The 27,066-nt window shown below is 53.5% G+C and overlaps 10 protein-coding genes across 10 annotated transcripts; 3 read left to right on the top strand and 7 right to left on the bottom strand.

The window, feature by feature from the left end:
* Positions 1 to 366: 366 nt before the first annotated feature.
* NCS57_00019200 (uncharacterized protein) lies at positions 367 to 1,785 on the top strand (the record flags this gene model as incomplete). Its single annotated transcript, XM_053050281.1, has 6 exons — positions 367 to 516; positions 593 to 636; positions 688 to 895; positions 952 to 992; positions 1,041 to 1,482; positions 1,549 to 1,785. 6 exons carry the CDS (start codon positions 367 to 369, stop codon positions 1,783 to 1,785), a joined length of 1,122 nt encoding a protein of 373 aa, XP_052918796.1.
* Positions 1,786 to 3,609: 1,824 nt separating this feature from the next.
* Positions 3,610 to 4,452, bottom strand: NCS57_00019100 (Nicotinamide-nucleotide adenylyltransferase; the record flags this gene model as incomplete). Its single annotated transcript, XM_053050280.1, has 1 exon — positions 3,610 to 4,452. One exon carries the CDS (start codon positions 4,450 to 4,452, stop codon positions 3,610 to 3,612), a length of 843 nt encoding a protein of 280 aa, XP_052918795.1.
* A 286-nt stretch (positions 4,453 to 4,738) lies between these two features.
* On the bottom strand, positions 4,739 to 8,048 carry NCS57_00019000 (E3 ubiquitin-protein ligase PEP5; the record flags this gene model as incomplete). Its single annotated transcript, XM_053050279.1, has 7 exons — positions 8,013 to 8,048; positions 7,679 to 7,930; positions 7,489 to 7,608; positions 6,789 to 7,436; positions 6,507 to 6,740; positions 6,126 to 6,461; positions 4,739 to 6,079 (listed from the first exon to the last, which is right to left on the bottom strand). Exons 1-7 carry the CDS (start codon positions 8,022 to 8,024, stop codon positions 4,739 to 4,741), a joined length of 2,943 nt encoding a protein of 980 aa, XP_052918794.1. The 5' UTR covers positions 8,025 to 8,048.
* A 576-nt stretch (positions 8,049 to 8,624) lies between these two features.
* On the bottom strand, positions 8,625 to 9,888 carry NCS57_00018900 (uncharacterized protein; the record flags this gene model as incomplete). Its single annotated transcript, XM_053050278.1, has 2 exons — positions 8,625 to 9,751; positions 9,855 to 9,888. 2 exons carry the CDS (start codon positions 9,886 to 9,888, stop codon positions 8,625 to 8,627), a joined length of 1,161 nt encoding a protein of 386 aa, XP_052918793.1.
* A 737-nt stretch (positions 9,889 to 10,625) lies between these two features.
* NCS57_00018800 (MutL-C domain-containing protein) lies at positions 10,626 to 13,288 on the top strand (the record flags this gene model as incomplete). The annotated part of the gene is made up of 3 exons (XM_053050277.1): positions 10,626 to 10,857; positions 10,909 to 13,023; positions 13,077 to 13,288. 3 exons carry the CDS (start codon positions 10,626 to 10,628, stop codon positions 13,286 to 13,288), a joined length of 2,559 nt encoding a protein of 852 aa, XP_052918792.1.
* A 483-nt stretch (positions 13,289 to 13,771) lies between these two features.
* NCS57_00018700 (uncharacterized protein) lies at positions 13,772 to 14,769 on the bottom strand (the record flags this gene model as incomplete). The annotated part of the gene is made up of 2 exons (XM_053050276.1): positions 13,772 to 13,907; positions 14,012 to 14,769. 2 exons carry the CDS (start codon positions 14,767 to 14,769, stop codon positions 13,772 to 13,774), a joined length of 894 nt encoding a protein of 297 aa, XP_052918791.1.
* A 3,182-nt stretch (positions 14,770 to 17,951) lies between these two features.
* On the bottom strand, positions 17,952 to 20,537 carry NCS57_00018600 (uncharacterized protein; the record flags this gene model as incomplete). Its single annotated transcript, XM_053050275.1, has 3 exons — positions 17,952 to 18,211; positions 18,263 to 20,101; positions 20,159 to 20,537. 3 exons carry the CDS (start codon positions 20,535 to 20,537, stop codon positions 17,952 to 17,954), a joined length of 2,478 nt encoding a protein of 825 aa, XP_052918790.1.
* Positions 20,538 to 21,416: 879 nt separating this feature from the next.
* Positions 21,417 to 22,676, bottom strand: NCS57_00018500 (XPA-C domain-containing protein; the record flags this gene model as incomplete). Its single annotated transcript, XM_053050274.1, has 3 exons — positions 21,417 to 21,832; positions 21,885 to 22,533; positions 22,593 to 22,676. The coding sequence occupies 3 exons, from the start codon at positions 22,674 to 22,676 to the stop codon at positions 21,417 to 21,419; spliced, it is 1,149 nt and encodes a 382-aa protein (XP_052918789.1).
* A 552-nt stretch (positions 22,677 to 23,228) lies between these two features.
* Positions 23,229 to 24,083, bottom strand: NCS57_00018400 (uncharacterized protein; the record flags this gene model as incomplete). Its single annotated transcript, XM_053050273.1, has 3 exons — positions 23,956 to 24,083; positions 23,692 to 23,852; positions 23,229 to 23,623 (listed from the first exon to the last, which is right to left on the bottom strand). The coding sequence occupies exons 1-3, from the start codon at positions 23,973 to 23,975 to the stop codon at positions 23,229 to 23,231; spliced, it is 576 nt and encodes a 191-aa protein (XP_052918788.1). The 5' UTR covers positions 23,976 to 24,083.
* A 978-nt stretch (positions 24,084 to 25,061) lies between these two features.
* On the top strand, positions 25,062 to 25,868 carry NCS57_00018300 (uncharacterized protein; the record flags this gene model as incomplete). The annotated part of the gene is made up of 1 exon (XM_053050272.1): positions 25,062 to 25,868. One exon carries the CDS (start codon positions 25,062 to 25,064, stop codon positions 25,866 to 25,868), a length of 807 nt encoding a protein of 268 aa, XP_052918787.1.
* Positions 25,869 to 27,066: the final 1,198 nt, after the last annotated feature.

The following is a 27,066-nucleotide window of genomic DNA, read 5'->3' as shown; positions in this document are numbered from 1 at the left end:
CCGGCGCCATCCTTGTCGTGGAGGGACACCTGCCAGACGAACACCACCAGAATGGGCGCTGTAGATGTTTATTGGAGAAAGACTGCTGCAAGGATGGAGATCTAGAGGTGCAGGACGGGAACTACCCTGTGCCCAGCCCGTCCCTGTTCTAGGCCTCTCTTCCGGCCTCCCGCGTCTGGCGATTGAGGAACTGCGATCCATCTACCTGCGTATGGATCCATGGCTGCTTGGAAAGGGAAGGAGCCATTCTTATTCATAGCAAGACCCAGTATATCCCCCATCCACTCCTCAATCCAATTCTTCCCAAGAGACAACCTCATTCTGTACAACAAACACTCTCGCACACCCAAAAAAGCCTCCGTCATCATGGCCAACGAGAACAAAGAACAGGCTGCCACTCCCGCCGCCGCTCCCGCTCCCGCTCCCGCTACCATGTCACCCACCAAATCCCCTAGCCCCGCACCCCTGTCCTCCTCCCCGCCACGAGGCGAGCCGATCATCGCCGCCGACGATGCGGTATGTCGTGATAGCTTCCGTCCGCTTTGCGCCATCATAAATGACAGATGGTTGACGCATGTCTGTTTCGCTGTAGGATGACAACTTTGACGATGCCGATTCAGCTCTTGGATCTGATGCGTACGTGCAACCAAACTCCCTAATAAAGCACAGCATTAACACACCGCACAGCGCAAGCTCTACAGCTTCAGTGACAGCCAGTATCCTTGAGTACCGAACCATTCAGGGTCGAACCTTTCACAGCGACCGCCATTCCACCGAGTACTTTACTCCCAACGACGATCAGCAGCTCCAGTCACAGGACATCACCCACCACTACCTCACCGTCCTCCTAGGCGACAAGCTCTACCTTGCCCCCATTCCTGTTGATGATGTCAAGGTTCGTCTCGACAACACTCCCGCTCGCTCGTCAATTGCTAAAATCTCGCCAAACAGAAAGTCCTCGATGTCGGTACCGGCTCTGGTATCTGGGCCATGTACGTTTCGCTTGTCCTCCTCGTCATGCTCTAAACTGACCACCCCAGCGACTTTGCGGACCAGCACCCCCAGGCTGAAGTGATCGGTTCCGACCTCTCCCCCTGCCAGCCATCATGGGTTCCCCCCAACGTCCAGTTCGAGGTTGACGATGCCACCGAGCCCTGGACCTGGAAGGACAACGACTTCGACTTCATCCACATCCGCTACCTGTTTGGCGCCATCGCCGACTGGAACGCCATCTTTAAGCAGGCCTACCGCTGCTGTGCCCCCGGCGGCTGGGTTCAGTCCTGCGAGGCCGATGTGCACTTCTTTTGCGACGACGACACCGCCGACGACCCCCAAGTTGCGCCTTACCTTAAGACGTGGGCCAAGCTGTACGAGGCCGGCGGAGCTGAGACCAAGAGACCATTCTTTGTGCAGCAGGAAAATCTGCAAGAAAAGGGCATTGAGGCGGCTGGTTTTACCGACATGAAGGTTGTCGACTACAAGGTAGGGCACACGCACCAAATGAACTCAAACTCGTCACCACGCTCTGTCGCTAACGCTTATCAACAGCTTCCTGTCGGCGGTTGGCCCAAGGACCCCAAGCTCGCAGAGGTGGGCCGCTTCGTGAAGCTGACCATGGAGAACGACATCGAAGGATACACGCTCTTTATGTGGCACAATGTGCTCAAGTGGCCCGCAGACGAGTACCAGGTCTTCCTTATGGGCATGCGCAAGATTCTGGCCAACCGCAAGGTCCACGCCTACATGATGGTTCGCTATGTCTATGCTCGGAAGCCCGAGGCTTAGATGAGAGAAGGGAGGCACTTGAGGTAGACTTGTAGAGTAGTTACGATTGATGAGCGGCATGTTGTTATTTGCATTGTTGACGAGGTTGGCGAAAAAGACGTGGTAGTGGTGGCAGGCAGGTAGAGAGGCAGTCATGAATTAGCCTGAAAAGCAAGTGATATCTTGTTGGATGGAGAGCATAGCAATCGAGATCTCTATTATTACCATCCAATGCAGCTTGGTTGACATGGCACGTCCAGGCTGGCGCTGGCATCAGGACCGGGCTGGCTTTGGTATCCCATTTAACGCGGATTCCGCACTGACAGCCAGGCGACACGATTCTACAAATGCGCACGGGCTCGAGCAAGAGGGCTCGAGTGACCAAAGGCTTCTTCCTCACTTCCAGGGCAAGCCCCAGGCAGTAATGAAAAAGAGAAAAAGAAACACGCCTGTCAGACGTCCATCAACACCCATCCCGACCGCGCGCCCAAAGGCAAGACCGCAGAGAGGATCGAGATCATCAAGAGAAAAACACTCTCTATACAGCAGCTGCTCAAGGCAACCACCGCCATCCTTGCGGACAGTGCGAGAGGACCAAAGTATTCACTCTAGGGTGTCGAGGATATGCACTCATCAACCAGGGTGGGATCTGTGGCTCTTTTGGAGAACCAAGAGAAGGTCGAATACTATAGAAATGATTCTCCTGGGGTGATGGGTTAGCAAACTGTTGAGTGAAAGCAAAGTGTAGATCGCCAAGCTGAAGCGTTCCCAAAGATGCAAAGATTGTTTGCAAGCTTGGAGAGTGCTTCAGAGTGGAGAGTGCTACTGTAGGGGTAGACTTACTGAAGTATTGTCGACATGAAGAAGAAAAGAAAAAAAGTCCAAAGGGTGCGAGGGAGGCCGAGAATTTATACACAGGGTGTGGGGCTGCCAATCAGTTACCTTCACCGCCTAAAAGTTTTTCTGCCCGGCAGAATTTGGCGTGCCTGAATTTTTCAGTGGATACGTGCAGGCGGTGACACACGGTTTGCTTCACAGAGTGGATTTTACGATGGAGCATTTTTTCTTTGTTTCGGCGGTTTGAGTCGTGTTGAGCCGTCGGTGAGGCGGATGGAGATGAGGGTATCCATCAGATCTCCATCCTTGAGGTGGAAAAGAGAGGCTGGACGAATCGCTAGCTTTGGGTTGGAGATGCGGCTCCGGATAGCGACCTTGGTGCTCGGCTTGTGATGTTTGCCATTGAACTTGAGGCACGGCTGTCGGTGGCATCTGGCTTCGGACGGCTCATGGGAAAAATTTGGTCTGTTAGTTGTGCATTGGGTACTTTGTACGGGGTTGCTGCTTTGCGCTCTAACGATTCATGGATGGGATGCTTGTGGAATTGTGCATGGAGACATGTATTCCAATGTCTCGATGAGCATGAGCCGTTGATGTCCACGACCGAAGTCAACATACCGTTACAGACGGAAGACCCTCCGTTTTCCAACAATTCTTGACAAGTTTCAAGGTCACAAACGTCACTGCAGGAACAAGTAACTGCATGTTACCCGTACCATCTATCTTGGATGTAGATCCGATGCTGGAGCGCCGCATCATGGCCGACCAAGGCGCTACCCTGAAGATGCCCAAATTCACAATGATTTCTGGGAAACCATGGAATATTGGGTTTCAACCCTGGTCAATATTTAGCATGTTTAGTGTAATGTATTCCTTTATCGCACGGGCTACGAGCTATTTGTTTTTGTTCTAGTCGTTAGGGTAGGCTATGTAGAATGCCTCACTTGCTATCCTCAATCTATCTCTCCATCACCACTTTGTCCAACACTTCTACACCAAAGCAACACCTCACAAACTAGCATCCTTGACCTCACGATATAATCCCTCCTTCTCAATCCACCCTTTAATCTCCCCACTAACCAACTCATCCAACTCTTCAACATCACCACTCTTCACAACCTCCCTCACCCTTGAGCTACTCACACCTTCACCACCCTCATCACCCTCCACAATCTCAACCCTCCCAACCCACGCATCATCTCCCCCAGCCTCTCCCAGCTTCGCACCAGTCAGCCAAGCCCTCTGCTCCTCGACACCTCCCCACGTATCATCCGGCCTCGTGGTCACCCTCACTTTCGCAGCATCAAAAAACGGCCCCAGCGCGAGTCGCATTCCTCCTTCGCCGTAGTACTTTGGGTTAAAGATGCGCACCAGCGTGTCGAACCCAGCCAGGAACGTCTGCGTCGCCTCCCCATAGAACCCCGACTGAACAATCGCCCTCGCCTTGTCGTGGAAAAATGGCATCGTAGTGACAGCAACGTCAACCTCCAACCCCTCAACCTCACTCACCAACTCCCTCCCCAGAGCCTCCATCATGCCCAACCTGATCGGAAAACTTGCCGGCTTGGGCGCCTTATCCGCATTGTTAACAGACAGCAAAAGCATGAGCCTGCTGCTCCCGTGGGCCTGTAGCGCAGACCGCGCCATGCCAGCGTGCGCCAGCGTGGGCGGGTTGAAGCTCGAGTCGAGGATGATGAGGTCCCGGACGGGGTGGGACGGCCGGCGCGGCGCGGGGGTGTTGGACACGTGGGGCAGGGTGCAGAGGATACGGAGGGCGTCTGGGGAGGATTGGAAGGACGTGAGAGCCCGGGAGAAGGTGGGGACGAGGGAATTGGGATGTGGAAGAGGCATGTTGACTGTTTGCGTTGAATCTGTAGTTGTGCTCATGATGTTGTATCGAGGTGAGTTAATAATCAAGGAGAGAGTGAGGTTCAAGGATAAAGCCAGACGTGGGGCATACAGGAACCGCCATCAACCATGAAGCTGCAACCACTATAACCGCTTATTCGTATTAAAACATCCCAACACCTATATCTCATCTCTTCAAGTTCCATATAAAAGAGAATTCAAGTCGTGAGACAAGAGAACCCAAAAAAACTCCTCTAGACACCAGCAATCTCACTACCTACGAATACAATCATTCAGCACTCTGCCCATCCATCACACCTCTCGAGAACCACTCCGCCACCGTGCTGAACCTGTCATCGCTGTTCTCCAGATCGCCCTTGAACAGCTCATGCTTGTTTGCCCTCTCCCTCTGGCCCTCGCGCATCTTGCGGATCATGTCGTTCTCTCCTGCGCACTTGGGACACTCGGCTTCGCCGTCCTTGCCGCTGTTTCGTACGCATCGCTGGTGGAAGCTGTGCTTGCATAGGAAGTGGACAGCGGGGAGGTCCAGTCTCTGGCTGCAGTCTGAGCACCATGTCGCCTGGAATACGGCTGGTTTGGATCCGAGGTCGGCCAGCTCCTCGCGACGCTTCTCCGTGTCCCCTCGAAGTGTGTTGATCCGGTGTCGGTTCGAAGCAATCTCCTTGCGCTCCCTCGTAATTGTCTCATGAAGGTAGGGCTTGATCATACCCATGGTAGCTACACCACCGCCTGAAGATTGTCCCACAAGCGTCTGGATCACCTGTAGAGGCGCCATCAGTCCGTCCTTGTCAATCTTCGTCAAGATATGAGATAGCTCATCCGGCCCGGCCTCCTCCAACACCCGCGGGTCGGAAGTGAGATATGCCAACGCAGCTGGGTAAAGCTGCGGCTCTTCAGGACCGTACTTCCTCAAGGCCTTGATCGCTCCTCGAGTATCCTTGGCCGATGTGTAAGACCTGAAGATGTCAAAGAGAAGACCCGCCTGCTCCTTCACAAGCACTGTTCCATCCCTGAAATCCGCAAGATGCGACAGAAGCAAAACGTTTGAGCTCTCCATGGGGACGTGTTCACCCTCAATAAGCTTCTTTGCCTTTGCCTCCCACTCTTCCTTGTGATGCTGGCCCTTCTTCTCTCCCGCCTTGTACAAATACATTTCGAAAAGGGTAGTATATAGGTCGGTTCGGTCACTGGATTCGAGGTCTTCTTCCTCCAAGCATGCCTTGAGAAAGACAATAAACTCATCGGGATGGTCGATGAAAGATGAGAAAGCGGTTCGTGGAGGAGGAGGGGTATACTTTGGTGCAGGGGCGTCGTCATCCACAAGGAGGTGGCTGTCGCTCACGACAGCCTTTGTGTTTCCGGGTGTCCCTGGAGATGCGATCGTTGAAGTGTTCATGTATGGTAGGGGAAGAAGGCTGGACAGGTTCTGGACCGCACTGGCAGCACCAGCTGCAAAGCCTCCGCTAGTAGGCGTATCGGTCGCATTTTGCACCACCACTGTACGCCTGGGCCGGTAGTTGCCTGTGTAGTAATCCACAAAGAGTTTCGTGGCATCTTGAGGGCAGTTCTCGATGAGGACTCGTGCATACTTTTGAAGACAAGGGTAGGCCTGGTAATGTTAGCAAGCGCTTCTCTTGATATCCTGATAAACGTACTATATCTGGGTCCTGGCGCCAGATAAAGTCAAGCGCTTCTGAGTAGTTCTTGGAGTCCTCAATCAGGATATCAACCACAAGATCGGTCTCGCCATGCTGCTTGGCAAGATATGCCGCCTGTTCATAATAACCGCCTTGCCGGCACATGGCGATTGCGGTATCAAGATCAAACTTGAGGTCACCCGGAGACTTGATGAACTTTTCCAGCTTGTTGATATCCTTGAGCTTGGCATAGCAGTTGAGGAGGAGGGTGGTGTGGTCAGCCGTGGCCTTTCTGTGCTCATGGAGTTGCTCCAAGTACTGGATGAGATTGTGAATGCGTTGCGTGTCGAGGAACTGCCCAAGTTAGCTTATGCAATGCATCAAAGCAAGCCTACTCACCTTGCGAATGACTTGCGATGGCTCAGTTGTGTCGATTGCTCGAATGTACTGAACCATGGCACCATCATAGTCGGCTTTTTGGTAAAGATGATCGCCAAATCGGCGGTAGATGAGACTTTGTTGCTCAGCATCCAACCCGGACTTTTGTGCCAGCTCGATAGCCAATGGGAACATGTTCCTCTGATACAGCATCTCCAGCCTTTGCTGTAGGCTCTTTTCGTGGTATCGGTAGATCTAAGACGGTCAGAATTGAGCTTCACCATAGCCATTGGAATACCCTACCTTGCCATCTTGCGCAATGGTGAAAAAGTCTCCCCAGATGTCGACAAAGAACCCCACGGGCGACATCAACGTCTCGGTGTGGCCAATCACTCGAAGGTCCATATCCAACATCACAAAAGACGATGCATTGAAGAGGGAATTAGCCGTGCTGCTTCCAAAGCGCCGTCTCATAGCCTCGGAGTCTTTGCCGCTGTGGCTTGCTGGCGGACAAGCGAGTGCCACATACTCGTGATAGATGTCGATCTTGCTCTTTGGCGACTCGTACGCCCTGGGTGGTCCACGGCCTTCCAATGTGTAGGTGTATATGGCATCGTCCCGTGCAACCACGACGCCGTCTGTATTCGGATCTTGCGTCATACAGCCAACTGCGCATCCGGTATCCTCGACGGTTTTAGGGGGGAGTCCCTGGCCCTTCTTAGACAGGCCCAGCTTCAGTATCCTGGAAGTCGTCGAGACGAAAAGGTTTGTGAGTTTGAGTTTCATGTCGGTCGTAAGCTGTACACCGGTGACCGGCTCCTCGGACTCGAAGACTATGCGTTGTTTCGTTCCGAGATCGTGGATGAGTTCGCCTCTGATGACCGTGACGGAGCCATTCGTGAATCCTACGGCGATCTGGGTGAGGTCGTCGGTAGCCGCGAATGCGGAAATCTGTATGTGTTAGTCTTTTGGTGATCGTAAGAGACTACATGGGAGACCTCACGGGAAATTGCCGGCGGTTGTTGTTAATAGACACGGTACTCAAGCATGTGGGCATATTGGTCTTCTTGACCAGCTTGTCAAGCGCCCACACCTTCAACACAGGCTCGCTGCTCATGTCCTCCTGTACTTCCATCAGCGTATATCCACCAAAGCTCAAGGCCATCTCCTTGGCCCAGCGCATCCAGACTCACCGCAACCGTCAACAACAGACTTGTTCCCTCAACCTGGCGCATATGCGTGATGCTCCCCGCCTCGTAGGCCTGGAAGCGCTTTATGATCTTCCATGCCTTGCCGATGATGCTCACATATCCATCAAAAGATCCGATAAACAGGCTGTCGGAGCCTGCGCACACGCTCGCGATCTCGTTGCCTTCGAAGAGCTGTCGGGTTTCATCGTCGGCGAGGTTGATTTGGGTGACATCGAAGAAGTCAAACGACTTCCACTGTGATGCGGCGTTAGCAGATTATCAGTGACAGCACTCCAATTCTGGAGAGCTAGTGAGCGCGCGACGAGGGCGTCCTTACCGAGATGGCCATCTTGATGCATCTGGGGATCGTCTTGGGTTGGGGAGAATGGATGCTCCGCGGCCGCGCGATGACGATGGTGGGACCTGGGACCTGGGGAGCTTGGAGCTTGCCTAGCGCCACAGTGGCTGCAAGGCTCCACAGGCAGCTATCCTCATGAACTCACCCATCAAATTCTTGTTGCCTACCTAGCTATCGTATTCTTATAGGAATAGAAAAAGAGAATGTCGAGAGAGGAGTCTGATTTAATTAGTTCTTCAGCCATTACGGCTATGCGGAATCAAGAGGTCTACAGTATTGGTAGCCTTGTCAATGGATGTCACATACTGCTCTCATACACGCCTTGCAAGCATCCTCCTTGGGCACAGTTCAACTCTAGCACCAAGATATCAGACTAGTAGGGGGATTATATGATACGAAACATTCTCAGGGTATCATAGATGGTGTATTATAGGACACAATGCCCCAGACTGCCTATAAGTAAGTGCTGAACCAGGACTCTATCCGCAACCAAAAACACAAAAACGCTCCGTCTCGCCCAGATCCCCAACCGAACCCAAGCCGTCCCAAGATAAACAAAGCATCAATCATTTATAAACACAGGCAAAATAATTACTCCTCCTTAGTAGCCGGAGTCGTGGGGGTATTATCCTTCTCCTCCTTCTCATTCTTCTCGCCAAGCACCTCTCGTGGAGTGATCAGAGGGCTGCTCAAGCCGCCGATGCTCCCACTCACACTGTCGGCTCGTCCATGTCCTAGCAAACCGCTCCTCACACTGGCACCGTCTCCTTGCTTGGCGTAGAAACTGTTCCGGTCACTAGAAATCGCTGGCCCAACACCTGTAGCCGAGTAAATGCTGGTACGTTCAGTACCCATGCGTGGCCCGCCGTGAAGCCCAGGTGTCGGTGGCATGCCTGTGGCATCAATGTTGGCGCTCAAAACACTGAGAGGCAAGCTTTCACGACTACCACCCCAGAGGGATGAAGGGGCAAGAGCCCGTACAGAGGCATCCGTATCCAGAGATCGTCGACGACGTCGCTTGCTTGATGATGCTAGTGTGAGGATGGATGCGTTGTCGGTCAAAAGGTTATTAGCAGTAGCCGAGGTATAGGTTGTTGGGTTGCCGGTCGGGGCCAGATGGGCTGGGATCGCGGATGCTGGCGTTGCAGTCGTGGGGAAGGGCTGGCTGAACTGGATAGACTGGGTGGTGCTCTGGTTCTGGGCATTGCCATTGTTATGGCCTTGCCCAGCGCCGTTGGGTGCCATCGATTGAATCGTGGTCAAGGTCGTCGTCAAAGATCGCACTGATGGCGCAGGACTTGAAAAGGTGCTGTCTCCCCCCCTCCTGGATTCAACCCCTCCGCCAACGGTACGGCTCGTCCCAGCCAAGGAGCTTGCGCCGTGGCTGGGCGCCGTGATGGATCGCGACGCCTCATGGTCCGTCAACACGGTGCCCGCTAAGCTCCTCCTCCCTACCGTTGGCGGAGCCTGATTCTCCGTCGAAACTCGGGCCGAGGCGTTTACGCTGGTGTTACTTGTGCCGGTGTGGGTGGTGGTGAAGGTGCAGGCGCTCGTTCCGTCAGGGACGTCATTGCCAACATGGCCAGATTCCGGGTACGGGTTGTTCTTCTTGTGCGTGCGCTTCTTGTGCCGCTTGTGGCGCTCGCCGTCGGATGATTTGAAGTTTGTGAGCTTCTTCACCCATGTCGTGAAGGGTCTCCTACGCTGACCTTGACGGTCTGGGGGAGGTTAGCCTCAACTTGCTGATGGAACGTCGCCTAGTGGTGACATGGATCAAGGAGATGGGCCGGCGCCCACGGATTTTCTAGGCGAGACACTCACCATGCTCCTGAGATATCGCGTCGGTCGTCGCCATGGAGTTCAAGAAGTGCTTGGGCGAATCCGAAATATTGAATTCGAAGGCTGGGCAGCGGTGTTGGGCAGCGGACGGAGGTGGGGAGACAATGACAGTAGAAAAGAGAAGAGAATGTCGAAATGTAAGAGGAAAATGTACTCGTGACACAATCTGTGATGAAGGACGGATGAAAGAGGGGAAAGGACCTAAGAAAGGAGGTTGGCAGAGGACGTTCGTCTAGCAACGCAGGCGCAGTTGGAGTAGCATGGACATGGACGTGGGAGGGACGGCTGGATGCGGCGAAGCATGATGGCGGGATGGAGGGAGGAGAGATCACGTGACTAAACTGGTGAGGGAGGCAAAGGGGCTCACAAGCCACCCTGGGGTCAGTTTTTCTATTTTTGAAGCGTGAACTGAAACAACCAAATAACGTGGAGATTGCTCTGTTAGACCTCTCGTCGTCTCTTTCAGGGGACATCAAACGAACGTCTGGTGGCTTCTCCCCATTAATTGCCTGTGACGGCCTCCTCCAATCCACAGCGCTAAGATGCATCGCTCTTGGCGCCACTTTCACCACGTGGGACCCTGAATTTGGGGACGTCACCCACTGTCGGGTGCCTTAATTAGGTGGCCCCAAGTCAGGCCAAGACCTGAACTAGGCACCCCAGCTTCAACCTCCAACATCCATCTCTCGCCCGACGTCATCGCCAACAAAACCGCCCATCATCGAGAGCAGAATGATAGATACTCGGTAGAGTATGACCATCCGACAGCTTCCTCAGGATGTCGTCGACAAGATCAAGTCATCGGTCAACATCACCTCCCTGAACGGGGTTGCCTGTGGTCTTCTCGCCAACTCGCTGGATGCGGGTGCCTTCAAGGTCAACATCTCGATCGACTACGGCCGGGGAAATTGCACTGTTGAAGACGACGGTTCGGGGATTCCTCCTGATGAGTTTAAAGATGCGGGGGGACTAGGGAAGCTCCACCGTGAGTGATACCGTTAATCTACCCAACACAACCAATGCTAATTCATCGTAGACACATCCAAGTTCCCTTCTCGGTCTTCTATCCATGGGAAACATGGCAATTTCCTGGCGTCACTGGCCACACTGTCATTGCTATCCATCACCTCCCACCATCAGAGCCGTATCTCGCACAACTCCATCACCATTCACAACTCTAAGGTCCTGGCCAGGCATCTTCCGTCACCCCCTGAGTTGAGGCTTGCTAGCTTTGACCATGGAACCCGTGTCACAGTCCGAGACCTCTTTGGGTCTATGCCCGTTAGAGTCAAGCAAAGAGCTTCCTTGATCGAAAGACCTGCTCTCGACAAGGAATGGTCAAAGCTTGTTCGAGAAGTCTTGGCCATGTTGCTGGCTTGGCCATCGGGTGTCCATGTGTCGATCAAAAATACAGCCGCGCAACGTGAACTTCGGTTTCGCCCATCAGACAAGACGGACATCGTGTACAAAACCTCAAGGCTACTTATGCAAGCTTCTCTGGCTGACTCAAGTGATGTCGACTGTTGGGTCCCTATCTCAGCATCATGCGGACCAGTCTCGGTCAAGGGCTGCATCTGTACAAATCCTGTTGCAACACGGCGGTCTCAGTTTATCAGTCTGGGCATTCACCCAATCATGAACGAATTTGGCACGGACGTTTTGTATGAAGAGATTAACAGGGTCTTCAGCAACTCCAGCTTTGGCGTCATTGATGGTGACGAGAACAAGAGACCTGAGGACTCGCCGAAGCTTGAAGGTTTCTCAAGCAAAGAGCTGCGAAGTCGAAAAGCTATCGAGCGATGGCCAATGTTTTACTTGAAAATCACTGTCCCGGATTTCGATGATGTTGATGGCTCTGATCGGCTCGAGAGTCAAGGCCAGACGTTATCAGCGATTCTGGATCTTTTAAAGGCGACCTGTTATGGTTACTTAAAAAAGCACCACTTTCGACCTCGAAAAGTCCGACTTTCCCCTGATGACTCAGTATTTTCGACATCAAGGACACTCAGTAAATCGAGGAAATCGTCTAAGAGGCAGTCGGCCTCGTCTTCGAGTAGTTCAAGAGCCGGCTCCGCCACCCCTGTGTCTAGAGATGCTTTTGGGCCGAGAGCAGATAGCCCATTTCATGGATGGCATCGTGTCAAAATCGGAACGGGCGCGGCGGGTAGTACTGACTCGAAGGTGAATGACATTCAATCGAAGTTGCCAGAGCAGACTCTTGCCCGTCCGCTCATTGGTGAAGGTGGGAAACTGTTGCGCAAGCCTTTCGACGAACCCTCGCCCGAGCCTGAAGAGATTCCAACCTCCAAAGCTACAAATACCACTACAGAAACTGGGCCCCGGTCTAGTGTAGATGGGGATACGACTACTTCGGCTACACGGCCCCGAAAACGAAGCAAGTGGCTACAAGAGGTTATCGACTCGTGGGAGAACCCCGTGTTTGAGAACGTCCAGCCCTCAATACCATCAATTGATGACACAAAACCCCCCCCTGCGCCTGGACTATCACATAGCTGTGGGAGGAGCGGCCATGCAAATATCATATTTGACGCCGGATCCATGAGCCTCAGCAGCCGAATCTCACGCCAAGCGCTCACAGAAGCCACCGTGATCTCGCAGGTCGATCGCAAATTCATACTTGTCAAACTTCCCCTGAAGAATGCCGCGCCTGGCAAGCAGAGCTCTGCTCTTGTCATGCTAGATCAGCACGCTGTTGATGAGAGATGTCGCCTTGAAGACCTCATGGCAGATTATTTTGTTCGACACGAATCGACAAAACAAGTCTTGCCCGCTACTGAACCCCTTGAGCGTCCCCTTGTGTTTGAAATACCACTCCAGGAGCATTCCCTTCTGGACCAGAATCGAGACCGCTTTGCTGCTTGGGGAATCGTGTACCAAACTCCCACCCCGAGATCCCCCTCACAGCCAAAGAAAGTCATCGTCACAGCCCTTCCGCCAAGCATCATGGAGCGTTGTCGCCTTGAGCCCCGTCTCCTGATAGATCTTCTCCGCACCGAGATATGGCGCAGCGTCGATGAAGGTGTCCCCCTTTCGCAGCCACCGGACTCAAACCGTGACAAGTCGTGGGTCTCACGGTTCCACGGCTGTCCAAGAGGTATCCTGGAGATGCTGCACTCCAGGGCTTGCAGAAGTAAGCATATGCATACCCTCCCCTAGGTTTACTTGCTGACGTTTTGTTTCTAGGCGCAATCATGTTCAACGACGTCCTCAGCGTTGAGGAGTGCGAACAGCTCATATTTCGTCTCTCGCGTTGCGTCTTCCCCTTTCAATGCGCCCATGGCCGGCCGAGCATGGCGCCGTTGGTTGATCTCGGAGCTGGAGCCAAGTTTGGTGGGTGGCAGGAGAGGGAGAAGCAGGCTAAAGTACGATGGAAGAGCTGGATTGAGGAGTTATAATGGGTTGCTTGAATTATTTACCGATACCCTGGGATCACTGTCTTATTCTGCCGAGAAATTCAATGGCGATATTCGTCATTACATCCAGATATTAGACAACTATGGTACATTGATCCGCTGAGTGTACAAAAACATACAGCCTGATATCCGTCCACGTTATGAAGAATGCCATTGCACCTTTTGATGAGACTATCTTGCAGACTCGGCCAGGATATCCAATAATGCAAATAGCACAAGGATCCAGAGTCCCCAACGCCAATACCAATAGCTCGCCACCGTGGCAAGCGCGATATGATGCTTCATGTCCTCCAACGCCAATCTTCCTACACCAACGCTAAGTATGCAGCAATATAATAGGGGGGTCTAAACCAAGGGGGCGTGAGAAGGGGTATGAGGTTTTGGAAAAGATGATGGCCCAAGAACCAATGATTTGTTCATGAGGCGGGCAGGGTATTTAGGAATGAGAGAGGTCGGATGAGACAATTACGTTGCGGCCTGGCTCTCTGCCGCCTCAGCCGCAAGTTCTGCGTTGTGACGCTCGAGAGCTTCGAGCTTGCGCTGCTCGGCCTCCTCGTCGGTCTCCTGGACCCAAACCTTGGTATCATGGTTCCAACGGTGGCTGCAAGAATTGACGTTAGCAAATGCAACATGCATGCAATGTACAAAGACGAAACAAGGTTGCATTGAGGCGTCTTTGACATTGCATAAAGGGGAGTAACGTACCCTGACCAATTCTCAGTCACCAAACTCTTGGTGTCGTACTCGTCAATGAGGATCTTGTTAAAGTTGAAAGGCACACGGGCCTTGACACCCTCAAATTCGGAGATTCGCATGGGCCATAGGTCCTGGCTGTTGTAACGATGCTTATTCTTACAACTCCAGACACCCGGGCGCTCAGGCTCACGTTCTCGCAGGCCGGTGATGTCGATGAACATGCCGTTCTGCATATCGATCCAGCGGCCGTCAATGATATTCCTTCCGTCGCCACGGTCAATATCGACGTGGTGGGGGTTGATGTCGAGCAGGTACTTCTTGGAGATCAGGTTCCCTGTGGCGGTATCTGTGTAATTGTAGACGTGTTCGGTGCGATTGAGTGTATCACCTATCCACTGCAAGGTGTGGTTTGCAACCTGAACGTCGAGGTCGTAATCCCAAGGCATGATCTGGCCGTTCCACCACCAGCCCAGGAGAGTACCATGGGCAATCCAAGTCTCGGCGCCGTAGCCATCCATTGTAGAGAGGTAGCTTCGAATGAGGTCGCGGAGGACGAAACGATGTTCTTCGTAGGGGACTTTGTCTTGGAAATAGCGGCGGTCGTAATGGCCAAGCTCGAGATTTCCACCGGCTTCCCTGAAATACTTTGGTGTCTTCTCTTGTTCGCGCGAGGCTAGACCTGAGTCCTGCTTTTGGGGGAGCGCAAGGGCGGCGGGTGTAGAGATCGAGGCGAGGCCCCAGAGGAGTAATGTTTTGACGGATCGCATATCTGCTATTGCGCGACAGAGTCGCGAGGGCGGAGGAGTATTTGGAGAGTAATATTCGAGGCGGATTGAGGAAGATCGAGGGAGCGGATTTGCCGTAGATAAGGAGGGGACGAGGTTCAAGGTCGAGGTGGGTGATTCAACGTTGATGCGTCGCAAATCGCAGTGAAGAGGAAATGGGTATAACAATGCTTTGACGGAAGAGTAGGAGGTAAAGGCGCCGCGAGTCCCACAGACTCTTTGTATGCGAGGGTCGCCTGTTGATTAAAATGCGGAGATGTAGGAAGAAGAGAAGGTAGCGGGCGTCACCCAACGTCAAGATGAATGACGGAAGCAGTGGACACTCGAGGAGCGCCTTGACAGGGGAAAAAGGGTTCGGGAGGTGGGCGGGCGCCGGGCAATGGCAGGGCAGGGGTCAAGGGCACGCGCCTCCTTGCCTAGCATGGACGGATTTTTGCGAGACGGTATCGAGGACAAGTGCAACACGGGAGGCATTGGCGTCAGACATTGTACAATCAATCAATCCCCAAAAGGAGTCTCCAGCAACAAACTCGACAATCGATTGTCCCTTGTGAGCCGCCAAAACGCCATACGTTCCCCTTTCCGGCGCCCTCTTGATCTGGAGCATCTCGCCTGTCAGCACTCAAATGTCCTCCCTACGCGTCAGCTCCCTCCCCCACGGCAATCAGCATCCGTGCCCCGACTCTTCTGGGTGGTACGTGGACATTCCCAGCGACGAGGCTTTGGCGCCCTGTCTTTCGTCTTTTTCGTCTTGGCCGTTTCATTATGTGCAGCGCCAATGCTTACCGCAGAGCAGACGCGGCGACTAGGGAGACGTAGACCCCGGCCATGCCAAGCATCAGACCCCTCCAGCAGTGGCGCAGTCCCGTCGGCGCTAGGCCCTTCGCAGGAAGCAGTCGTGTGCTAAATGGCCTCTGTTGACAGTTGATCGTCATCACTGTGGAACTACCCCAGCGCCATGAAATGAGGCCAAGTCTTTGTCTCTGTTCCAAGACATCTCGAGGTTGGTAGAGGTACGAAGATGAGATCACATCCTGCAGGATTACGGTTGTCCCGATGCATAACAACAGAGTTCAGCATGGCACTCGCTCAAGGTTCAACCAACCGGTCCACGGCATGCCATGGCTGACACACGGCAAAACGGCATCCCCCATCGGTAGCCCCATCGAGCCTGGACTTGGCCAGCAAAAAGAGCGTCGTCATCACCCTCCGGTTTGGGATTTTCGGCTGGCGAAAAGATCCGAGCTGCTGGTAACTATGCGCCCACCGCGAGACGATAAGCCAGGATTCCCGACGCAACCTTGTCACTGGCGCTACGCTTCACAACATCACCGCAAGGTCAACAACACCAAAAAGTTGATCCACGAGCTGCTACTCGTGTGGCGTCTCTCCCGCCGGGAATTGAACCCGGGTCTCAAGCGTATTGTTTATGACAAGCTTGCATACTGACCACTATACTACGGAAGATTGGTGGTTGTGGACAACCACTGTAGTGAGAGTTCGATGTCACGTGGCGGACGATAAGTTGTTTATAACCTCTCGCAACCCCCCAACTTGACAAAAGAGATCTCAGCCTTTCGTTTGGCAAAAAAGAATCACACCTTTGAGGCGCTGGCGATCTCTCCCGCCGGGAATTGAACCCGGGTCTCAAGCGTGACAAGCTTGCATACTGACCACTATACTACGGAAGATGATGGTTGTTGAGCAACCATTGTAGCGGATTCGATGCCTGCCGACTTGCCAGAGTCCCTTATACCCCGGCGTGGATTCGTCTTGGATTGTTGGCGTAGGGCTGACGAAGGAAGCGAGCTCACGCATCAGAGTCGTGGAGTTGATCGAGAGGCTCTGGTGTTGTGGGGAGTTTGGGTTAGCCGAGCCTCCAATGCGGGTTGAGATCCTGGAGCGCAACCGAAAGTCAATCAGTCAGCATTGTCTGGAGGAGGTAGGTGCGAGGGTCAAGAACAAAACGAAATACCACTGCAATGGAAGGCATCAGGTTCCCCTCCCACAAGGAAGGATAGTTGAGGAAGCATGACAAGTAAAATAAGGGAAAAAAGAGACACGAGCTCTTTCCATTTACTAGGATACTTCTTTTCTAATCTCAACGCTCTGAGGTTGGACACATAAGTGGTGAGTTGAGTCTGCTCTAACTGGGGGAGTCTGCAAGTGGTGTCCAAGCATCCATAGTATAGGTACACACAATGGATGGATCCATGTCTGGCACATACCGTTTGGTAATAGGACTGGTCAGGTAGTTTCGAATCTCGTGTTACCACTAAGAACGGATATCATACTTATCGTATGCCTGTAGTCGCCTATATGAACATGCCTGCCTCATCCGTTTACTGTCGTGCTTCCTCTGACCTGATGCCTCTGCAAGGGGGCCGCCGTCAATCCATGCAGCGTGTACAGAACAACCACCCACTCTGTTCCCCTTAATTACCTTTCAAACTCTCACAAGGATAAACTTCACATCGGCTACACTGCAAATCCCTACAGCACCGTTGAAAGCACGTTTTATGCATGTTTCACGGCCGTTCCCGAACCATACCTAACCCCTGCATAAGGCACCTCGTCAAATCTTCAACACCACAATAAACCAAGCTGAGTGTCTTGAAGCGAATTTTCGAGTCGTCTGCCAACCAGCCCCCTCGCTACAACAGGCGCTCAACGCCTGTCATCTTCCGTAGTATAGTGGTCAGTATGCAAGCTTGTCACGCTTGAGACCCGGGTTCAATTCCCGGCGGGAGAGTTATCCGGCCACCTGCGATACGCAGGATCTTCTTTTTGCATTTCACGAATGTTCTCTTTTTGCTTCGCAAGTTGTGATCGAAGATGCAGTTATGCAAATTCGCCAGTGTCCAAATGCTACTAGAGTACAAAACTCATCCATCATCCATCATCAAGTTCCAAACCCAACCCAACACGAGACAGACATAACCACAACGTGCCGGGTATCGACGAGTAGTATAAAATAAGACTCTCCCTCAGAAAACAAAAGGCACACACACACAAATACTATAACACAGGTTCGTCGTTGCTGAGCCCAGCTTCATCCAACTACTACAACACGTTATATGCCTGCCCCAGCAACAATGCACCCTCCAACCCGCCATAAGTAAGAAAATCCCTTTCCCTCCTCTAACATAAACAAATGCTGCCCGCTACCGCGCGAATACCTTGACAACACCGTCGCCGCCCGCGCTTACCACCCACTTCCCGTCTTGGCTCCACACGCACGAGCAGATGCCCTCGCCGCGCATCACTCGGTGACTCGTCACCTCTTGTGTGCACGTCCTCTTCTCGAGGCTCCAGAACCGGAGTGAGGCGTCGTGGCCAGCGCTGACAAGTTCGCGTCCGTCGGGGCTAAGCGAGAGGCTCGAGATGGCATCTGGGTGGGCGATCATGTTATATGTACATTGGCCTGGTTGCGAGTTAGTCTTAAGCTCCTGAACGTGTTGAGTAAGCAACGTACCGCTGTTGGCGTCAAAGAACCGGATGAAGCGGTCTTCGTGACCCGAAATAATGGTTCCCTCCACTCCTGAGCCTGCGTTTGATCGGCCGCCACCAGTGGCTCCGGCACTCGAGTCTTCCTCGCCCATGTTGCCGGTGTGGTGCTGGCTGGCCTGGTCCAGTCCCATTGTCGTCGCGACAACCGCGTTGACACTGGTCTTGTTTGTCTGGTCGTATGTCTCCAAGCTGTCCATATGGCCGATCTGTTCACCAGTCCTAGTGTCGTAGACAAGAATAGCAGCATCCGAGTATGCAACAACGAAAGATTCGCCGGAGCTGCCCAGGGGTGTAATGCATGTCGGGCTGGCTGTGGAGCCGTCCGACCTAGAGATGTTATGTACAAGGGTATGGTTGAAGGGCGAGTTTGAAGCTATCGTGGGTTGGGGTGAGTTGGAGAAGCCGCTGCCGGAGCTCATCGAGTTGCCACGGACTCGGCCTCCTCGGCCTGTCATGGCTCGGTTCGTTCCCGGCTGTGGCGAGCTCAACTGCGGCGGCGCACTTACAGACCACAGACGGACACTGCCATCTGCCCCGCCTGATACGACAAGGATTCTATCGGTGCTGCCGTAGGGACTCGAGTTTCCAAAGACTGAGCCAAGGGTTGTAGGAAGAACACACAGAGCCCAGACGGCATCTGTGTGTCCCTCGAGAGTCGCCTTGGGGTCAACCCTTCCACGCTCCCAAACTCGGATAGTCGCATCCTGGCCACCGGAGAATATCCAGCCGTCGCCTTGTGCGCGACCACCAGTCGAGAAGTTTGGTGAAGGGGACCATGATGTCAGACAGAGAACTGCTCCAGAGTGGCCTCGGTGTGTAAAGTTGGCCGTAACATCAAGGTCTGATGCTGTGTGCGGGCCATCTAACCTGGGGATATGGAAGCGCTTGATCATGCCGTCGTCTCCGCCAGTACAGATCTCAGGCTCTCCTGGACTACCGCCTCCGGAGAAGATGACTGTTCGGACAGTATCGAGATGACCCCGGAGACCGAATCTTAGCTTGAAGTTACCGCTCTCAGCCTTCTGAGCTGCTAGGGCTAGTTCGTGATCTGCGCTCCGTCTTCTCGACATGGACCCCTTCCTTCGGTGAGAGCTGTCCCGCCGGCCTGGGGATTTAGGGAGATTCTCTGCAGTAGGAAAGGCATCGGTATCTGGGCGGTTCGGTAGGGACTGGTTCGGTTGAGAGTTTCCAGGTTCAGGGAATGTGCCCTCAGGGAACTCCCATCCATCAGACTCGGGTGGAACCGAGTGCTTCTCTCTGAGCTCTGCGGGGTCTTCCATTCCGCCTAGAACTTCTGCGGCATGGTTCGCTTGGGGTACGTGTTCTTCAATAGGTCTGGAACTGACAGACACAGGCGTCGGCCAGTCGTTAGAGTTCTGATATCTGCCGGATTGATGTTCTGCAGGCGCCTGCATCATGGGCTGTGGCGGCATCTCTTGCTTTTGAGAAAAGTGTGACTGCGGTGGCTGCATAGGGGGCGCATGGTTCTGCTGAGGTATTCTCGAGTTCATCTCCTGGACATGGTTCTGGGCAGCTCTCGTCGGCAACTGAAACTGTCGCTCCATAGGCTGAGGAGCTGGCATTCCGTATGCCTCGACTTCTCTCAGATCCTCCATAATAGGTAGCGGGGGAGACTCTCGTGGTGGCTGCGGGTTCGCGGGAGTAATCATCAGATACATAAATTCGGACTGGCACTGATCGAGGAAGGACTTGAGATCCTGTCGCTGAGCGTCCTCGTCACTTCGGTCGATCTTTTCGTAGTCGACACCGTCCACACCAGGAACGGGCATACTCTCCAGGGAAGCTATATCGGTATCTGGTCAGCACGTGGCAGCTGGCATGAACATGGGGCTAGTCTCACATCTGAGCTTCTCCTGTATCTTGGCGGCACGATCATTCTTTGCGGCGGTGGCAGCGTCAACAGCGGGCTGCCCCTTGATCTGGGCAGCCTGCTCCTTGACCTTGCGCTCCAGCATGGTGACGTACTTCCTAAGGACACGCTGGGTGGCATCGGCCCTCCGCGCCTGTCCCTCCAGATTGGCGATGCGGCCCTTCATCTCCTGCTTCTCAATCTCCCAGGAGTTCCTGTCGCGCTCATGTCGATGCCACTCAGTCTGCAGGAAGCGCATGACGCCCTGCAGGGTGTACTCGGTGGCCTGGGGGATGTTGGAGCCGTTGCCCTGCATCATGGGCCCCATCTCCAGGCCTCCTCCCACGCCGTTGCCAGCATTCGGGCCCATCACGGCGCGCCTCTGTCAATTGGGCGGGTGCATGGAGATCGAGGAGGGAAGGCGAAAAAGAGCGACGGCGGCGAGCGAGTGCCGTTGCGGACGTCGGACAAGCTCGGTGCGATGAGGATGGGGGAGAAGAGGATTGGATGGCGGACAGCTGCGCGACGAGCTGAGCACGTGTTGTCTTGTCGGTCGCGACGAGGATTCTGACAATGTCGACGTATATCTCGGTATCTGTCTGCCGCTGTTGGACGTCAAGAACCTGGGAGGCGTGTGCTGCGTGGGAAAAAAGCTTCCAGTCCAGCCCAGGTGTTTGGTTTGGAGGTGCAGTCTGCTGTGCTGTGCTGTGCTGTCCGTCCCGTGTGCTGCCCTGTACTTCCCTGCCGCCAGTTGGTGCCGCGCCTTCTCTGGCTTGACGCTTTGCCGCTGAAATTTCGACCAATCACGGTCGGTTGAGCTGCCCGTGAGGCTGTCAGGCATCAACTTTTTGGGAGGACCCCTGGAAGAGGAGATGTGATTGAGACCAGAGACGCCAACCAACATGATTCCAAGGGGAAGTGACAAATCAAACAGCCAATCTATTTGTGATAAGAAGCGGAGAATGTAGAGAATACGGGGACGTTTTGTGAGCTGACAAAATATTGTTTTGCCTTACAGTCGCGTTCACAGCTTATTAACAACCATAATGTTCTACCATCTGCCAGCTCAGACAGTGGGCGACCAACACTCAGACAATATGATCTGAGCGATCGCTAATCTCAAATCGAAAGATCAAATCGAAACACGCCCAAACTCCTGGAGCTAACGCATCGAGCAAATATGACCCCGATCCCCGATCCCCTAACCACCAAAACCTCTGCCAACGCCAACCCAAGCCAACTCGAAGCACTAAAACTCCAACTCTTCCACCTCCATTCCACATTCAACACACGTCTTGACCGTCATCCCATCCTCATTCTCCACCGTTCTCCCCCACTCGTGAACATGCTTGCCACCCCCTATCGCATCTCCAAACTTGCTCGCCCCTGACTTGCTCAGTGTGCCAGCCTGTCTGCGGAACGCATCTGTCCGCGTCTTGCGCTTGAGATCCATCAGCTTCTCCTTGAACTTGGCCTCCTTGCGGGCCTTCTTTTGCGTCTCACGCCGCTCATACTCGGCATCTAAGGCCTCTGCGGAACCCCATTTGGTTTTGATAGCGTACTCTTCTACTTGACACCGGAGGAAGAGCATCATGTCGTGCCAATGTGACTTGTGGGGGTTTGGCTTGGAAAGATGAGGTAGTAATTCGGGATCTCGTAGCTCGGCTGTACTGTATTAGTGATGCATAACCCAAAATGCTTCCCAGACAAGACTCACGATCTGTAAGAAGATAGTCCTCCTTGCACTCCGTCTTCGTCAACAACGAGTACTTTTCTGGATACTTTTCCTTGCACTTGTTGCAGACGCAGATGTGAAACACCTCTTCCCACACAAAGTCAATCTCCAAGCTCTTGCAATCCTGGCACCTCTTTCGTTTCTCCTCGTCATCAAGAACGCTCAATCCGGGCTCAAAAGGCCCTGCCTTGAGCCTCTTTAGGTTGCGAATTACCTGTAGCCTCTCCCATTCTTGAACGCTCATGTGCTTCGGCCGTTGCTCGTCATCTGCCTGCCCTGGCTTCTTGCCACCAAGGGCATAATTGTGAGGGTCGTCTTCGGTCGTCAAGAAACCACCTTTCGTGTCCGTCATGGCGCTCATGTTGTAATCGACAAACTTGGTGAACTTGCGTGCTGGCCGTAACGCCTCCTCGTCGCCCTTGTTCCGTCCATCGCGATTCGTTCCCTTAGAAGAATCGCCCGCTGATATCGAGCTGTATGGCCGTTTTCCGTTGGCAGTTTTCGAAATGTGGACATCCTCTGTTGGAACGAAGCCACCAGAGCTTTTCGGTATTTCGGGCGCATTGCCGGATGCTCGCAGTTCTGCCTCTCGCTGGTCTCGGATCGCCTTTGCACGGAGTCGGCTTTCTTCCTAAACACGGTGGTTAGAGAGCCGAGCGTAATGAGCCGAACATCCTGGATATAGCCTACTATTCGCTTTGTGACTTCAGGCGTGGGCGGCGAGACGGCCGGTGCAGGCTTTGTCGATCGGGGTGGAGTGGATGGACGCCCCATGACGGCCGATATTGATAGGGAGGCAGAGTCGGAAGAGAATCGCACAATTACCACAGGGTTTTGGCTTGATCAAAAACACAGAAGCGAAAGGGAAGAATCAAGAGAATGCAGCCATCGACTATGACAAATGTGAAAGTGCCAGTGGCGGAGGGGCACCATCGCGATCTAGATACCCCGGTTATGTCACCAATTAACGCGAGAAAACGTGACCGAGGGGTGAATTTGATGCCTTCAGCGCAAGGCAAGTTTCCCATGCTGACGCTCATATACAGAGATTTCGCAATAGAGATTCATGTTCCTATACACGGTTTTTCATCCCGGAATCTATCTCCAAGAAATCCATGTACACCTTTGCCATTACCAGGGCGGTTTGACCAAATCGCCAGTTCACCTTGAACAGATTACCCTTGCGCACTAATCGTGACAACCATGTTGCTCATATTATTTAGTGATACAACCAAGGTCTACAAAAAAACCCGGATACAAGAGCCTTGGTATACAAAGACTACAGAGGCTTCTATGCCCAAGCAATCCTTCCAAAGGCCGTCCACTTTACTCCTCCTTGGCGCCACCACGGCCAGCACGCTCGGCGGCCTCGACAGCCTTCTTGTCGCTCTGGGCAGGGCCACCCTGCATGGCGCTCATGAAGCCCTGGGGCTGCTTGAAGGGGCGCTTGAGGTCGCCGGCAGCGGGCTGGCCAAAGATGTGGATCTTGACAATGTTGCTCTCGAGGGCGCTCTTGACGGGGATGATGCTCTGGATGAGCAGGGGGTTGGTGTACTTGAGGTACACGTGCATGAAAGCCATCATGGCGATACCCATGGCCTGGCCGCGGAAGGCGGTGCGGATCTGCTGGTTGTCGTAGGCGTGGATGGTGGTGGTGACGAGCTTGCCCTCCTCGGAGGAGCCCATGGGAGCAGGCTCAACATACTTGAGGGTCGTCAGATCTGGAGAAGCTTATGTTAGTACCGAATCGTTTGGAATGGCTTCGTGGGGAGTTGAGGGGTCGTCGTACCCTTCTTCTTGTTGATCTTGAGCTGGGTGAAGAAATAGAGACCGGCAATGAGAACGTTGCTGGCGAGGTAGATGGCTCGGACAACGTTGAGCACGAAAGGATCATCGAAGGGGACGCGCTTCGAGACCTGCATCATACCCAGGATGATGATCAGGTTGGTGCTATCGCGAAAAAGTTAGCATTGGCGGTTCCCCCTCGGTTCAAGCTGCGCAGTTGCGCCACCAAGACATTTGCGCGACGGGCTGTCGCGTGTGGACAACTTACATCTGAGGAGAGAGAGCCATTTTGCCGGTTATCAAAGGAATTCCCAAGTAATGAAGGAGAAAATAGAAGAAGAAACCCAACGCGTGGTGTGAAGAGGAAAGGAAGGAAAGTTTGCGGTGCGGGATGGACGGGAGGAGGAAGACGAGTCGGGGTTCAATGGTATTGTCTTTGCTGGCCTTTTGGAAGTCGCCCCCAGTCTGGTGGCTTCTCCCGCCGCACGCACGCACCCTAGCCCCTTTAGCCAATGCCCACCCACTGTGGGGAAAATCTCCTTCCTTCTTCAGGTGCTTTGCGCCGGCAGGATTGGTTATTCCGGGGACGAACCCGCTGTTGGTCTTGCTCTAAGCCACTGGAAACCCACTGAAGCTCTCGGGCGCTGATGAACCCCCGATAGCGATGGAACCTTGACCCCAACTACGCGTCTTGGCTCGGGCTATGGCGCCATTCTTTCTTTCATCTTCCTACCTCTTCCATCGTGAGATTGATTCATGTCGACCTGCCATCTTCGTATTCTCGGGCCCATTTCTTTGATTGAAAGCTCGGTTACTGAGTTGATAGATGGACAATGATAAAATTACAAAACTCCGCCCGTCTTTGTTTTTACTCTCAACATGAGAGGCCAACAAGTGTTGGACAAAGAATTGGCTCTCTTTGAAGCCTCAACTAGTTAAATCCTGTGGCATCATCGCACCAAGGGAGGTGGCCTTCTCCCTTATAATGTCGCTGAACACCATTGTATTCTCTTTCACAGTCCTACTGAACATACAATGGTGTTCATTGTCGCAGACGTCGTCTCTGAGCTCCGACCAAGTCCATATGCAGGGACAGGTGGGCTGAGTTGGATATGGCTCAACCTCTGGTCCTAGAGCTCGTAGGGCTTCGAAGCTCCTTTGAGTTGCATGCAGCGTCTTTGAGTCTCATAATTGCGCCTGGCCAACTCAACGCAAGTCGACAGAGAGTCACAAGATCATATATCTCGAGAGATCTTCTTGGTGAACTGAATATGAACACCAAGTCAATCAACAGTCCCAAGACTCGCTCAGCCGTTCTACCAAACCACAAACACAAGACAACGCGGGTTAGTGTAGACCGAAACTGATTTGAAAATGCCTTACTCTCGTTCCGCCTACAACTCCCACCCCCAGTCACCGGGGAGCTATTCGGGCAGCAACTCGGGCTCAAGGAGTCATCGTCACCAGCGCGGTGCCCGATCCCACGACGGCCGTTCCTCCTTCCGGCAGCCAAGCCCCTTCCCGGAGTCGAGGAGATCCGAAGGGAACAGGGTTCCCCACGGCCGTGAGGCGCCACGGACTCCGCGCTCAACATACGGCACTTACATCTTGCCCCTGGAGGCGCAAGGTCAGTACCGGACCATGGATCCGACAAAGTGTGGCTGTAACTGTTGCCCGCATCCTACGAGCATATCGGGAGGTCATGGGCATCGATACCAGGAGACGCCCAACTCGCGGTCTTCGGCGCGGCCTTCGTCTAACGGACATCAGCGATCAAGCTCATCCCGTTATCGTAGCAGTGATAATCGCAACAACCATAACAACCACTACCACAACCACGACTACAACAACAGCCACAGCAGAAGCAGTACCAACAGCCTGCCGAACTTCTCACGCAAGCGCCGAAATTCACAGGGCAGGTACCTCGTCGACGTCGTGGATAAGTCAAGCGGCTCGCTGAACCGAGAGTACGGCCGCTTCTACCCCATCTCCCTCAACCAGCACTCGACCAGCGCAAGTGTCGAAGCCTTCTTGGTACCCGACGGGCGCCGCGCCAAGGTTATTGTCCACTGGGGTAACGGGCAGACGGAGCGACTCGGGAGCGGAATCCCGATGCAGGAGCTGCTGCGGCACGCAGACTACCTTGAAGTCAAGGACAAGAAGCAGGTGCACTGGGCATAGGATAGGCGTGTGAGTCTTCCTTGTGGGAAGAGTTGAGGCCCCCCGCCGGCGGGTGAGGCTTGTATCGAGTGATACCCAAGGCGGAGGAAGTGACAGGAGGGAAAGGGTGACCCTGTATGAAGTTCTGTTGGTTAATAGAGAGCAATCCTAGATCCATATACGAGATGCTTGCTTTGACGTTACCTCCATGTCTATCCTGTGATGCCGAATCGAAGCATCACAGACTTCATAGCCTCCACAATCTGCCTAAATGCACACCACCACCGTTTGGGGTCCCACCACTGGGAATATGTGCCGCACGAGGCTGAATATAGTCGGGCGTCAATGAAGCGTTGAAGAGAGAAGACAAGAGACTCTGCCACCCCCATCGACTCACCGGAGACAACCCTTGACAGCCTGTTCACGTGCCCCTCCCTGCCTGTTCTGATATGCAACCACTTAAACAGAGTTCCACCGTCAAGGACACCCAACCGCTGAGACCAGGAATAAAAATACCTAGTTTCATATTAAAAAGTCCCTCGATCCGAGTGAGTCAGCTTTTCTCCCTCGGTTCAGAATGACATGATAGATAGGGTTATGACGTCCCCAGGGATCGGTAGCCGGCAAGGAGTGGAGGCTTTTGCCTAAAAATCTGGTCTCTCCGACCAACAGTCTGCCCGCTGTGTGTAATTACCGTGGTAATCCCTACCGGCGCTCACACACACACACACACACCTCCAACATCATGGTGCCGTAGATCTTGCTTGCGGGAAGGAGGAATGCAAGGCACGTCCAGAGGGTTGGGAGATGTTACTATGCTGCAGATGATCTTGTATAAACTGTATGAATGGATGAATAGGTACAAGCCCTGTTGCTGACTGTTATAACCCTGGCAAGGCACTATAACCTCCCACTTACACCACCCCCTCATCCAATACCATCTTGACGATTTTCATTACACAGCCCCGGGCAAAAAAGAAGTCTCGAATAGTTAGTCCCATATGTTGGTTACTCTCTTGATGGTGTATATCCCAGCCTCCTCCAGGCAAAGGTGGAGTTGGACCACTCATGTCACCGGGGTGCTCCCGAACTCCCCCACGGCACGGACCCCTTCATGATGGGAACTCGAGTAGATGTCCTACTACTCAGCATGTCCTGAAGGAATTTGACTTCATCTATCAACAGGCAGCCTCGCGAGGGGGTGTCTAAAAAGGGAAAG

This window comes from Fusarium keratoplasticum, chromosome 1 (assembly GCF_025433545.1).
Source record: "Fusarium keratoplasticum isolate Fu6.1 chromosome 1, whole genome shotgun sequence".
Classification (NCBI taxonomy): domain Eukaryota; kingdom Fungi; phylum Ascomycota; class Sordariomycetes; order Hypocreales; family Nectriaceae; genus Fusarium; species Fusarium keratoplasticum.
This window is presented reverse-complemented; position numbering and strand designations above follow the sequence as displayed.